At 41.9% G+C, this 13,089-nt stretch overlaps 1 protein-coding gene across 1 annotated transcript in view; it reads left to right on the top strand.

Annotated features, from left to right (window-relative positions):
* The window catches only part of SUZ12 (SUZ12 polycomb repressive complex 2 subunit), a 57,001-nt gene that overhangs the window by 31,556 nt on the left and 12,356 nt on the right, over positions 1–13,089 (top strand). Inside the window, exons 2-10 of the mRNA XM_063456179.1 lie at positions 632–678; positions 761–825; positions 2,047–2,115; positions 6,681–6,730; positions 6,813–6,898; positions 8,529–8,760; positions 9,374–9,476; positions 10,080–10,185; positions 12,260–12,437. Coding sequence (XP_063312249.1) covers positions 632–678; positions 761–825; positions 2,047–2,115; positions 6,681–6,730; positions 6,813–6,898; positions 8,529–8,760; positions 9,374–9,476; positions 10,080–10,185; positions 12,260–12,437 — 936 coding nt within the window. The remainder of the gene's footprint in view (positions 1–631; positions 679–760; positions 826–2,046; positions 2,116–6,680; positions 6,731–6,812; positions 6,899–8,528; positions 8,761–9,373; positions 9,477–10,079; positions 10,186–12,259; positions 12,438–13,089) is intronic.

Below are 13,089 nucleotides of genomic sequence, written 5' to 3'. Positions count from 1 at the left end.
AGACGTTCGAGACTAATAGCGGCAGGTGACACTAGATTAATCTTGACCTGCTAGGCTTGGACAAATGTATCCACTTTAGTAGCTGGGATATGCCCTAACCTGAGGGGGGAGGGAGGGGGAAATCAGGTGGGGTCACTCTGTGTATATCCAATGAATGAAAAGGGCTTCTAGGGGCCAGGGTTCTATCTGTGATTCCTATGGTTGAGAGAAATGTTGCTGCTTTGGTGTGGTAGTTCTATACACATACCCATCTTTCGATTCTGAGAGAGCTCTCAAAGCTTGAGGGACTTGACTTGCAGTGACAAAATAATACAGGGTTTTTTTTGCCTTCTAACTATCTCACGCATGCTTAAATTCCTTCACTGTATTAACCTCTGCCACTTCAGCTGGAAGGCTATTCCATGCATCCAAAACACTCTCAGTAAAGTAATACTTCCTGAAACATTTGTTTCATGCTTATGCTCCACCTTGACTGTATGTGGTGTTTTTTAAATTTTATTTTTATTTTTGTAAACTTTTTTGCTGAACCCCCATTGGATTTATGTCGTTACATAGAACTGTTACTTTTTTGGTTTGTTCTATTGATACGTTGTTTGACACTTTTTTTTTTTTCTTTTTTTTTCTTCTACAGAACCCACACAAATTTACAGATTTTTGAGAACAAGGAATCTTATAGCTGTAAGTATAACTTATTTTTTCTGGATGTGCTTCTGAGTTTGTTTTTTCAACTTACTAAAATTTTGTCTCTTTCTCTCCATAGCCAATATTTTTGCACAGAACGCTTACATACATGTCACACAGAAATTCCAGATCAAATACTAAAAGGTAATGCCAGATTATCTTCGCCAATAATGAATTTGTTTAAATGTACTAAATTGAAAGATACAACTTTGTAGATACTTGAAAGGCCAAAATCTAACAGTTATCAATTTAAAAGTACAAATAATGTGTTGTTGTGCTATTCAAATGGCTGGTATCCAAATTTACATTTTATATAATGTGTTGGATTAGTATGTTTGAGAGATCAACAGACTAGCTTACAAATGGTCCTAAGTTTTGCATAAAAATGTCAAGTTTCTTAGGTTTATGTCTGTAAACATGTCTTACTTAGCAGGACCTGCTCCATTTCTTGTTACGCTATGTCAAACTTGTCCTGTTGCAATTACATTTGTGTTTCATTTACCCATTTTATAACTCCGCAGCTAATGGTACTATAAAAAGAAAGAGCTGTAGAGAGCAGAACTGGGTTGGCATGTCTCAGCCCTTACTATATTTGTGTTTTATGCAATTAAAAGTCGCTTCTTACGTTTTAATGAGAATATTTATTTTGTCCAGTGTGGGATTTATGGGCATTAGCGTCTAGACTGACATAAACAACTGTTGTCATTTCTAAACTTGTGGGTCACTGCTTTCTGGCAGGTTCAGGTAGTGACTAAACAGACAAACATCCAGTCGTAGTTTGTTCATAGCTGCTTTTAATTGCAGACATAGTGATGGGTCAAAAGATATGTGTGTGTGTGTAAGCGGTGCCCTGTAGTTGTAAATCAAAAGGAAATATGATCTAGAAAATATACTGCAGGATCTGATATGCATTTCCTACTTTGTGAAATATGTAACATGTTTTGAAGATGTAAGTAGGCATTACCAAGAAATTGGGCCATGATAGGTTGTGTTTAACATTAGTGGGAACTCGAGAAGAGAGATCTGGTTTAAACCTTAATCCACATTTCAGTGAAAGGATTAATACAAAGGTGGAGTAAAATTACTCAATGCAAACCACAACTGTGGTGTCCTTTGTAGTGAATCCTCATTCAGCTGCGGTGGTACTATAATGGGCCTGGGTCAAACAGTTTGGCTGGACGGAGCAGGGGGAAATGGACAAAATGCGGTGCAGACAGAACATGGCCCGTGTTCTTTTGACCATTTGTTTTTCTATCATTGTATGTCCGATATGCTTAATAGCCTCTGAAATTTGGATATGCTTTAAAATGTTGCCTATGATGCAAGAACTGTAGGAATAATACATTGTGCATTTCATTCCTGCAGGAAAGTTTTTAAAGCAGACGACATGTTGTTGAAAGTAGAAAAAATGAAAGGAGATCAGGAGTCTCACAGGTAATTTGAAATTCTGTATCTATTTTTTATTTGTATTTTTACTTTTGTAAATCCTGTTTTTTATTTATTTATTTATTTATTTTTTAATTTTTTAAATTTTTTTTTATATTCTTTATTTTATTTGTGCACAGTGTGAACAACAATGTTTGTACCGCCACGACAGCTGGTACAGACAGACATGTAAACTTACATTGGCATGGCTTTAAGAAACATTGCACTTTTTGTTTTAAAAGTCAGATTTGGTAACATTAAGGGTTAAACAAGCTTAGAGGATTCGGGTCACTGGTGGCCTGGAGTGGTATTTGGTTGCCTATGAAGGCGTGAATTAGGCATTATTACAACCCAACATATCTTCGACCCCCTGGGCACATTAGTAATGTGTAGTCGGAAACATAACAGTATACCTCTTGGGTACTTATGTGCTCCAGTGTTGGGATGGGGCCCCCTCTGAGGGCGCACGGCTGTGGATCATGCTGATTGTATAGTACCTGGAGGGGGGTCGGGGCTGGTGCCGGTGATGTGGGAGCCTCAGTCCTCTTTGACTGGTTAGGGTGTCTAAGGTAAGAGTTCTTGGTCTCTTTTGCAATACGCTAGCCCTTAAGCAAAGAAAACAATTTCAACTGGGTAAGTATAGTCACGAGTTTTAGTGGCGGAGTCTGGTGCTTCCGAGAGGATGGAAAGGTGTCCTCGCAGTGCAGCCTGTTCAGGTTATGTTGCTTGCCAGTGTGGCACGCCGAGACGACCCGGGTATAAATTCTCTTGCGGTTTTGGGGTCTAGCCTGGACAGGGAGGTCGTGGATTCTGGTTGCGTTACTGTCAGGCCCAGTTGATCCAGGTGAGTGACAAATTCTTGTGGGCTCCTTGCAAGGTATAGAGTCCCTTGAAGATGAAGGTGATGAGGCGTGGTGTTCCCCATCGGTACTGGATGTTGTTGGACCTTAGGAGTAGTAAGCTAGGTTGAAGCGATTTGCGCCAAAAAAAAGTGTTCCTCTCGTTATATCAGAGAATAATAGTAGTTGAGAGTCCTCAAATGGTAGAGGGGTTTTCCCCCGGGCCGCAGCCATGACCGCAGATTTGTCCTGTTGGATTTGGAATTTTACAATAACGTCAGCCGTGGCGGTTGGGGGTGCGTTTGTTGGTTTGGCAAGCGGAACAATCCGTCAATCTTCACGAGTTTGGCCTGCTGGGGTTGCAGTAGTGTTGCTATAAGGCGCCTCACATAGTGTGGGAGGTCGGCTAGCCCTATATCGTCAGGTACCCCTCTGACCTTTAGGTTGTTTCTCCTTCTATGATCTTCTAATGCCTCCACTTTTCTCCGCCGTGCCCAGTTGTTGTGTGTGTGGTCTGACATTTTTTGTTCCAGATTGTGTAGCCTCGTGTTGGCCCCCTCTAAGGCCTCTTTGAAGTATGTACGGTCAGCAGCTAATTCCTTCCGGAGTTCCGTGAACATTTTAGACAGCAAGGCTGCTGTGACCGGTTCCCCTGCTGGAGATGCTTTGGGCTTGAGCCCTGTGGGCTGGTCTGTCAATGCACTGTCTCCCAGGTCCGGGTAGAAGTCTCCTGAGGAGTCAGAGTATTCCCCTTCCCCCTGCGCCATTTTCTCCCATGCGGCGTTTTGCGAGCACTGCAGGAGTTCGCCGATGTCATGGCTAAGAGGAGTTTTGTCCGGCCTTTGTTTCTTGTTTTTCTTGCCCATTATCTTCTCCTCGAACCCCGTAAATCTGTTTTTATTTAACTTGTACTTTGAGTACAGGTAAAGAGAAGAATGCAGGTAGAGACTTGCAGGTCTCTGTTAATTGTGTCATTACAGTCTCAAGCTTTGCATAACATATGGTTTCTTGTATACGTCGGTGCATAAGATGATCAGTCGTCGTTGTGTCCTGTGTCATTACCCTCTGTCTTATGGGTGTATCTCCTAAGTTTATCCGTATTTACTTACTATTACGCTACTTCCCATGGTTTGCCCTCAGCACTTATCATGTGTTCTGCGTTGTTCTTTCTAGTGAGCATTCAAGCGCGTCGTTTTAATGTTCGGTAGCCGATTGGGTATGCCCCCCCCCCAGGTGGAATGTGATGGTGTGATTATCTTGATTATTGGTGCCTAGGGATTGGACGCCAATGCAGTAAACCATGAGTCTCCTTCCCTCCTGTGTGGTGTGTAAGCAGGTGTTGCAGTTGTTTCCGGGGGATTGGCATCTGCACCTCAGGGGCTGCTATAGATCCTACGCTCATGTCGGCTGGGACGTAAGCATCCGTCCAGAGCATGGGCCATCACCCCGTGGCATCCTCCCCTCGGCCCTCTAGCATCTCGATTCGAAGTTATGGGGAAAAAGTAAGTTTGGTAGAGGTAGAATAGGGAAGCAGGTTAAGTGAGGTTAGCCTATGGTCGTCGCCGGGTGGGGCACGTTGCTACCATAGCGCCACCCCTGGAGCCGGAAGCCCCGTCCCCCATGTAACGGACCATGTATATGAACCATGGCTGCCATGTTTCCGCGTGTTTAGTCTGTCTCCCTGTTAGGGAGGTGTGTAACGTTTCCGCCCCCTGTATGTCCTCTACCCTGCGGATCTACTCGTTTTTCCTAGGGACATCAGCTTTTTTCTAGTAGGCCAGTATATTGACCTTGGCCGCGTTCAGTAGGTGACGTAAAATTGATTTCTTGTGAAATCGGTTGTGGAGAGATGTGTAGTAGGGCGAGGTTGGCCGACCATTCGCGTATATCCCCTAGGATCATGGTCACGTTGTCTTTTACCATCTCACATTATGGGGCTATGTCGTGGCACCCCCACCAGATGTGGAGCAGCGTTCCCCTCTCCGTTTTGCATCTCCAGCATGTCAGGGGGTATCGATGGGAAGAGTCGATATAGAAGGGTCGGTGTTTTATACCATAGTGATATTTGTCTATAATTCACCTCCTGATAATTGGAGCTCATGGAGCTCTTGTGTTGCCACAACAGTGCCTTATCCCACTGTGCTGAAGAGAATCCGGAAGGTATCGTTCGCAGTTCGATCGCCAAGTGTTGATAGTGTGGATATCGCGTTGCCTATTGTGGTACCTCGGTTCTTTGTGCGGGAGTGAGTCGTAGTCGTTTCAGTTGCGTATATCGGAGGGAGTTTAGGGGAGTCCTCGGTCTACCCTCGAGTAATGAGTTTAGGTCCCGTTCCTTAAAGCTCTATTGATAGGGATGTATTCCCCCCGTTGCTGAGGAGGGTCCATGCCCTCGGAGGTAGTCCCCCTCCAATTTTGCTATTGTATGTAACCGGGTGTAGGCGATATGTGTTTGTTCCCGCAGCGATCTCCAGCTGCGTAATGTTTGAGAGACCAGTCCTCCTCCTCCATTCACTTGGTCCTGTATCCCTCGGTCTCCTTTGCACACCATCAAATCTAAAGTCTTGCCAACACCTCCCTTGTCCAGAGTCACCCATTGTTTGTGCGTGAGACTTGCGTGCCATTCGAGAATGCGTTGTAGGGCCGTGGCCTGGTGATATCTCTTAAAGTCTGGTAGTGCCAATCCTCCGTTGTGCCTGGGTAGGCCTAATATGTTGTTGTAATCTGGATCGCTCTCCTCGCCACACAAATTTGGTTACTGATGTTTTTAGAGTAGAAAAAAAGGCGGCCGGCGGGCAAGGGGAATGGTCTGTAGTAGATATAGGACCCTCGGTAGTATGTTAATTTTAAGTACTGCGACACATCCACGCAAGTCACATGGGGTATGCCCACCTGTCCAGGTCCGCCAGCAATGTCTTCAATAAGGGTATGAAGTTATGTCGGTAGATGTCTTTTGGGTCTGTGGTCACCCATATTCCCAGGTATTTCATTTTGCCATAACAACAGTGAAACGCGAATTGTGAGTCCAAGGCCAGGTATTCCTCGGTGGGGATTGTGACATTCAGTATTTCGCATTTTGATAAGTTGAGTTTAAAGCCGGAGAACCTGCCAAACTTTTCGAACTCTGAGAGGAGGCAGGGCAGCGTGAGTCGCGGATTACTTATGAAGAAAAGGAGGTAGTCGGCGCAAGCAGCGACTTTGTGGTGTACCCGATGCCATGTGTAGCCCTGTATATCGGTGTTCAGGCAGATGGCCTGAAGCAGTGGCTCTAGCGACATAGCGAACAACAGTGGGGACAACGGGCATCCCTGCCTTGTGCCATTGCTGATCTCGAAATCGGCCGTCCGGACCCCATTAATCCTCACTGATGTCCCTGGTTTATTGTATATGGCACTAATCCAGTTGAGGAGCCTTTGGTATTTTTACTTTTGAAATCTTTTCACTGCAGCAATTATAATCTCCAACTGATGCTAGCTCTTTGTTTACATGCCTGTCTGCATCTGGTCAAGCACTAATAGGCCTGTGTGTTTTAAGTTTAAGTGTTTTAACTACAGATTTATTTTTCCTCTTTGCCTTGCAAGGGGTTTATTTATGGCACTTGTGCTATCTATTTAAAAAAATATTTATACAAAATGCATGCATGCATTTATTAAGCACATTTCTGTGCAGATAATTTATAATTTAGGTTCTGGGATATGTCTCTTGCAAGATTGTTCAACTACTTTCTTTTATTTCTAGTTTATCTGCTCACCTGCAGCTCACATTCACTGGTTTCTTCCATAAAAATGGTAAGTACTATTGATTATTGTCTGACACTTATTATATCCCAGTACCTGTTAAGTTGATCATCTCTGCCCGTTTCAACCTTAGATAAGCCATCCCAAAACTCAGAAAATGAACAAAGTTCTGTAACCTTGGAGGTCCTGCTTGTAAAAGTTTGTCACAAGAAGCGAAAGGTGGGCTTTTATATTTCAATATAATGTATCAATTTTCATATTACATGTGAAATCTGTTGTTTTGGACATTTCCGTTCTCTCATTCTAAAGACCATGTGTGACAATTGCTATTTGATTGATATGAGGTTTAATTCATTCCTTCCCCTTTATAACATTGGGCATTAATAGGTTGTATGGGTAACCATTTCTTTTACATTACTGTACAAAGGACAAGAGGTTATTTACTATACAGTCACTTCTTACTTACCGACCAAATTAAGTTTGGGGATGTTTTCCAGATTAGCAACTTTTATTTTTTTTATTTAAAAAAAAAAAAAAAAAAAGCTGGATTTAAGCTTTACAATTCAGAGTTTAGTAAAAAGGCAGTGCTTACATTAAAATGCCTGCAGGGATCTAATATAGACACCAGAACGACTACATTAAGCTCTAGTTGTTCTGGTGACTATATCGTGTCCCTTTAACCCCTTAAGGACCAAACTTCTGGAATAAAAGGGAATCATGACGTGTCAGACATGTCATGTGTCCTTAAGGGGTTAAGGAATGGATGCTTTATCTCCAGTAGATCAATAGAACATTTACAGCAGGGCTAAGATAACAAATCCTTGAGTGAATGCATTATGAGAATCAGTAGATATATATTAACAGTTAATATGGTACGTTCCACTTTTCCGTTCAAAGATTTTTGTTGCTGTATTCCTGACACTACAGTTGAAAAACTACAGTTTAGGGTCCTGGACCCCTTCTGCTTCCTTTTTTAAAAGGTGATTTTACTCCTTTCTTACACCTGTGCTGGATCATGTTACATCTGGCCCGGCTCCACTGCACCTCCTTCGTTGAGATAGTCAAATTTGACAATCTCCGCTAATCAAATGTTTTCCCATAGGAAAAAGATTGCTCATCTGTGGAAAAAGCTGCGTCAGTCAGCATCTCACCATAGAGATGCATTGACTTAATGCATTTCTTTGAGGTGTGTTCAGCCACTGAATGTCAGCGCTGCACACTGTGACCCAGGAAGTATCTCTAATAGCCGTCTGAGTGACTTCCACTAGAGGTGTTAGTAGGCAGTAATGTAAACACTGCCTTTTCTCTGAAAATGCAGTTTTTACATTGGAAAGGCTATAGGCACCAGAACAACTACATTAAGCTGTAGTTGTTCTGTTTACTATAGTTTCATTTTTAAAGGCAGCAAAAAATATCAACAAGGCTGTGTGAAAGGATGGCAACAGAGAATGTGCAGTTTAATTATATAGTCCCTTACATTACTTGTAACTTTGACTGTTTTAGATTGAGCCACACGTGGTTATTTACTGAACTCTGAATGGAACAAATTAAAATCCACTTATTTGGATAAATTCTTCAATTTGGCTGTAATCACAGCTTGACTATTTAAGCTTCAATTTTACCATTGGTGTTTTAGCTTGCTGTAATTTGGGGTATGGTACATAACCCTGACCGTGAGTAAAAATTTTGACTAGAGATTAGTTTGTAGTTGCCAGGTCATCTTTACACTGCATTATAGTTTCCCTTAATGGTAACGGATGTTGGTTCTATGTTTATGCTAGCATTATAACACCTGCCTTTTATTGCAATTGACACCTTTCTGAATTGAATCTGTTTTACCTTTACTTAGGATGTAAGCTGCCCAATAAGACAGGTCCCTACAGGGAAAAAGCAGGTGCCTTTGAACCCAGATATCAACCCAACAAAGCCTGGGAATTTGCCATCGTTGGCTGTTTCTAGCAATGAATTTGAGCCAAGCAACAGTCACATGGTTAAATCATATTCACTGCTCTTCAGAGTAACCCGCCAAGGCCGGAGAGAATTTAATGGACTGAGCAATGGAGAAACAAATGAGAACATAGGTACCACAAGTTTTTTTTCTTTTTTTTTTTTTAAAGTTTATTATTAAGCCTATAATTAAATCAGATGAGGTCTTGTCCTCTATGAAATATGATTGTTTAGCGGTTTTCACATCACAGGCAGTCACCTTGTCCTATAGATTGTTTTTAGAGAAGTGAGCGAGTGTTATAGAACTGTAGTGAGAAGTGCACGTTGAAGTTTATACTAGTTTTTCATGAAGATAATACAATTAGTGCTGTTTTTTGCTTTTTATGTAGTCACAATGCGATGTTATGTGATGGCTATATGGCTTTAGTGTTCTTTTAAAACATGCTCCACTGATGTCGAAATGTGTGTGCCCTGGTCTCGTGCTGTTCTGTTCTTTTTTTATTATTGTTTCTGTGTGTGACTATCTGGCAGTCGGAAGAATGCTTATGAATGGGATGTTAAGTAGATCCATCCCATTGGTGTATGTCAAGATTGCCTTACTTTTAGAAGTTTGCCCCATTATTTTATTTTTCAGAAAGGCAAGTGTGTCCATTAGATGAGTCTTAGAACCTGTGCTGGCAAGCTGTATATGTCATTACTGTGATTTTTCTCTTATTATTTTTACTATCTTGTTTTGACTTTAACTAGATGTAACAGAGGAAGCACCAACTCGAAGAAAAAGAAATGCATCGAATAGGGATGAAGGAGAGAAGACCTTTGTGGCCCAGATGACTGTGTTTGACAAGAACAGGTGAAAACAACATGGGTCAATTAGGTTTATGATGGTAAAGGGGCACTTCAGACACCAAACCAACCTCATGAAGAATGATGGTGCCAGCAGGCATCCGGAGGCACTTTTACCCCTAAGTTTCCTATAGCGGCGACGTCCCCTTTTCCTCCCAGGCGGCATCCAGTTTCTGAAATTTTACTTTCAGGAAATGCAAAGTGCTGCTAGTCAGGGGTGCCACTCATTGGCTGAGAGCCACAAAACGGACGTGAAAAGAAACATACCTTTTCCAAGCCATTTTTGTTAATTGGGGAGCCACTGATTGGCTGAGAGTTTCGGCAGAGCATTCTCTACCTGGTGGCACTCTCTGCTTACTGGAAGTGACATTTCAGACTCTAGATGCTGCTGGGTCGGGGTGGACATTGCCGCTGCAGGCACCTAGGGGGTTAAACGGTTCAGGAAGAGTTTAACCCCTTGAGGCAAAAGTGCCTCCAGGACCTCCTGCCATTGTAACAACTTAATTTACATGAAGTTTAATTTGGTGCCTGGAGTGTCACATTAATGATGTATTATAAATTATGCAGTCATAATTAATTTCTATTAATAATTGGATGCTTGTGTTTTAAGACGTTTGCAGTTACTAGACGGCGAATATGAGGTCGCCATGCAGGAAATGGAGGAATGTCCTGTGAGCAAGAAAAGAGCCACTTGGGAAACTATACTTGATGGGAAGGTGAGTCTTGTGGTCAATCTGTTGTGTTTTTTAATTATTGCTGAGCTTCTTGTAGCTTTTTGTTTGCTTCAGGTCTTTTATCCTCAAATTATTTGTCGTATCTCAATGTCTGTCAAATAATTTCCAGCAGCCTGTGCTCTGTAGTCTATTGAACAGATATATTATGATGAATAAGCTGGTAATTTCTTCACTAATTTGGAGATTTCTGCAGCTTTCAATGGGCTCCCAGACATTAAACCATTAACAGCGTTTTCCAGTTGCTAGTGTTTTCAGGGAGATTTGCTAAAACACAGCTTTGGGGATTACTGGTTCAATTTATATTTACGGTGTCTTCTTTAACCCCTTAAGGACACGTGACATGTCATGATTCCCTTTTATTCCAGACGTTTGGTCCTTAAGGGGTTAAAAGGACTCTAGGCACCATAACCATTTCAGCGTATTGAAGTTGTTATAGTACAATGATGCTGTGCCTGCAATCTTGCTCTTCGCTTTTTTTTCTTTTCTCACTATAACAAAACAGGGCTTTACAGAGATACTTGCAGCTCCTGCCTAAAAACCGTGTCAATCAAAGAACTGGGAATTGTGCTTCCTGGCATTCATTCCAAGGTGTTCTTTTACATAGAAACATAGAATGTGACGGCAGATAAGAAGCATTCGGACCATCTAGTCTGCCCAGTTTTCTAAATACTTTCATTAGTCCCTGGCCTTATCTTATAGTTAGGATAGCCTTATGCCTATCCCACGCATGCTTAAACTCCTTTACTGTGTTAACCTCTACCACTTCAGCTGGAAGGCTATTCCATGCATCCACTACCCTCTCAGTAAAGTAATACTTCCTGATATTATTTTTAAACCTTTTGTCCCTCTAATTTAAGACTATGTCCTCTTGTTGTGGTAGTTTTTCTTCTTTTAAATATAGTCTCCTCCTTTACTGTGTTGCTTCCCTTTATGTATTTAAATGTTTCTATCATATCCCCCCTGTCTCGTCTTTCCTCCAAGCTATACATGTTAAGATCCTTTAACCTTTCCTGGTAAGTTTTATCCTGCAATCCATGAACCAGTTTAGTAGCCCTTCTTTGAACTCTCTCTAAGGTATTAATATCCTTCTTAAGATAGGGTCTCCAGTACTGCGTACAATACTCCAAGTGAGGTCTCACCAGTGTTCTGTACAATGGCATGAGCACTTCCCTCTTTCTACTGCTAATACCTCTCCCTATACAACCAAGCATTCTGCTAGCATTTCCTGCTGCTCTATTACATTGTCTGCCTACCTTTAAGTCATCAGAAATAATCACCCCTAAATCCCTTTCCTCAGATGTTGAGGTTAGGACTTTATCAAATATTCTGTACTCTGCCCTTGGGTTTTTACGTCCAAGATGCATTATCTTGCACTTATCCACATTAAATGCCAGTTGCCACAACTCTGACCATTTTTCTAGTTTACCTAAATCATTTTCCATTTGGCTTATCCCTCCTGGAACATCAACCCTGTTACATATCTTAGAATCATCCGCAAAAAGACACACCTTACCATTAAGACCTTCTGCAATATCACTAATAAAAATATTAAAGAGAATGGGTCCAAGTACAGATCCCTGAGGTACCCCACTGGTGACAAGCCCAAGCTTCGAATATACTCCATTGACTACAACCCTCTGTTGCCTGTCACTCAGCCACTGCCTTACCCATTCAACAATATTGGAATTCAAACTCAAAGATTGTAGTTTATTGATAAGCCTTCTATGTGCAACAGTGTCAAAAGCCTTACTGAAATCTAGTTAAGCAATGTCTACTGCACCACCATGATCTATAATCACTGTTGATATGGAGGTTCTTGCAAGCCTTTGCTCCTAGCAATCTGCGCCTTCAAATCCAAAGTGTGCGCCAATGTCTGTGATGATTGGTGCTATGCGCAGCCTAGCTTGCGTGACTGGCGCTAATAATGACTTGGATGCGCTTTCCGCAGTGACGATGGGCATTATCAGTCATGTGGCATGGAGCAAATGTGATGCCTTTTGCTTTTTAAATGCTGCTTATTTCATGGTATAACTATTTGTATTTTCCTTACTGGCAGAGGTTGCCTCCGTTTGAAACCTTCTCTCAGGGACCAACTCTACAGTTTAACTTGCGTTGGACAAGTGACACAAATGATAAGTCTACTGCGCCAATTGCCAAGCCTCTAGCCACCCGTAACTCTGAAAGTCTCCCCCAAGACCATAAACAGGCATCTGTCAAACCTACCCAAACCATAGGTAAGCATAAAGATGTAGCACTAAAGGAATGGATACAGCATTGGTTAACCCTTAAAACAATGTTAAAATATGCTTTGGAAACATTGTGCTTTTTAGATCTATCTCGTGTTACCTACTTTACACAGCATTCTCTCCCACACTGTCATTCAGTGTAGCAGAGTGGGATTACAGCAAAAGATCTATATGTTCCCATGCCTGTCGTTTGAGCTCCGAGTGGTGTGCAGTGAGTGGAGGAGGATGCAATATGATTCTCTTGCCCCTCAGAATACACTCTGTTCAGAGCTCTACGGACTGACCAGAGGAGCATGCAGATCTCTTTACGCCTTTCCACTCTGTAACACTACCATACAGTAAGTGGTGAGGAGGAGCTAAACAGACCTGAAGGGAATGTAGGGAGAACTGGAGAGATGTGGAGGTGTAAGCAGCTGCAAAACCATATTAAATTCTGTGGCGGCTGAGAGTTATCAGTTTTAAAACTAGCTAACCTGAAGATTGAACCCTGCAGATTAACGCAGGGTTCCGAGTAAGGATGGAGTGGTATTACTTGAATATCCACATTAGGAGTTTGTAATTTACAGATTTGATGGCTGCTGTCTTTTGTGACACTTTTCCTTTTTTTTTGGTTTGTTTTTTTAATTTATGAAAATGCATG

The sequence above is a fragment of the Pelobates fuscus genome, chromosome 5 (genome assembly GCF_036172605.1).
Source record: "Pelobates fuscus isolate aPelFus1 chromosome 5, aPelFus1.pri, whole genome shotgun sequence".
NCBI classification, from domain to species: Eukaryota; Metazoa; Chordata; class Amphibia; order Anura; family Pelobatidae; genus Pelobates; species Pelobates fuscus.
This window is presented reverse-complemented; position numbering and strand designations above follow the sequence as displayed.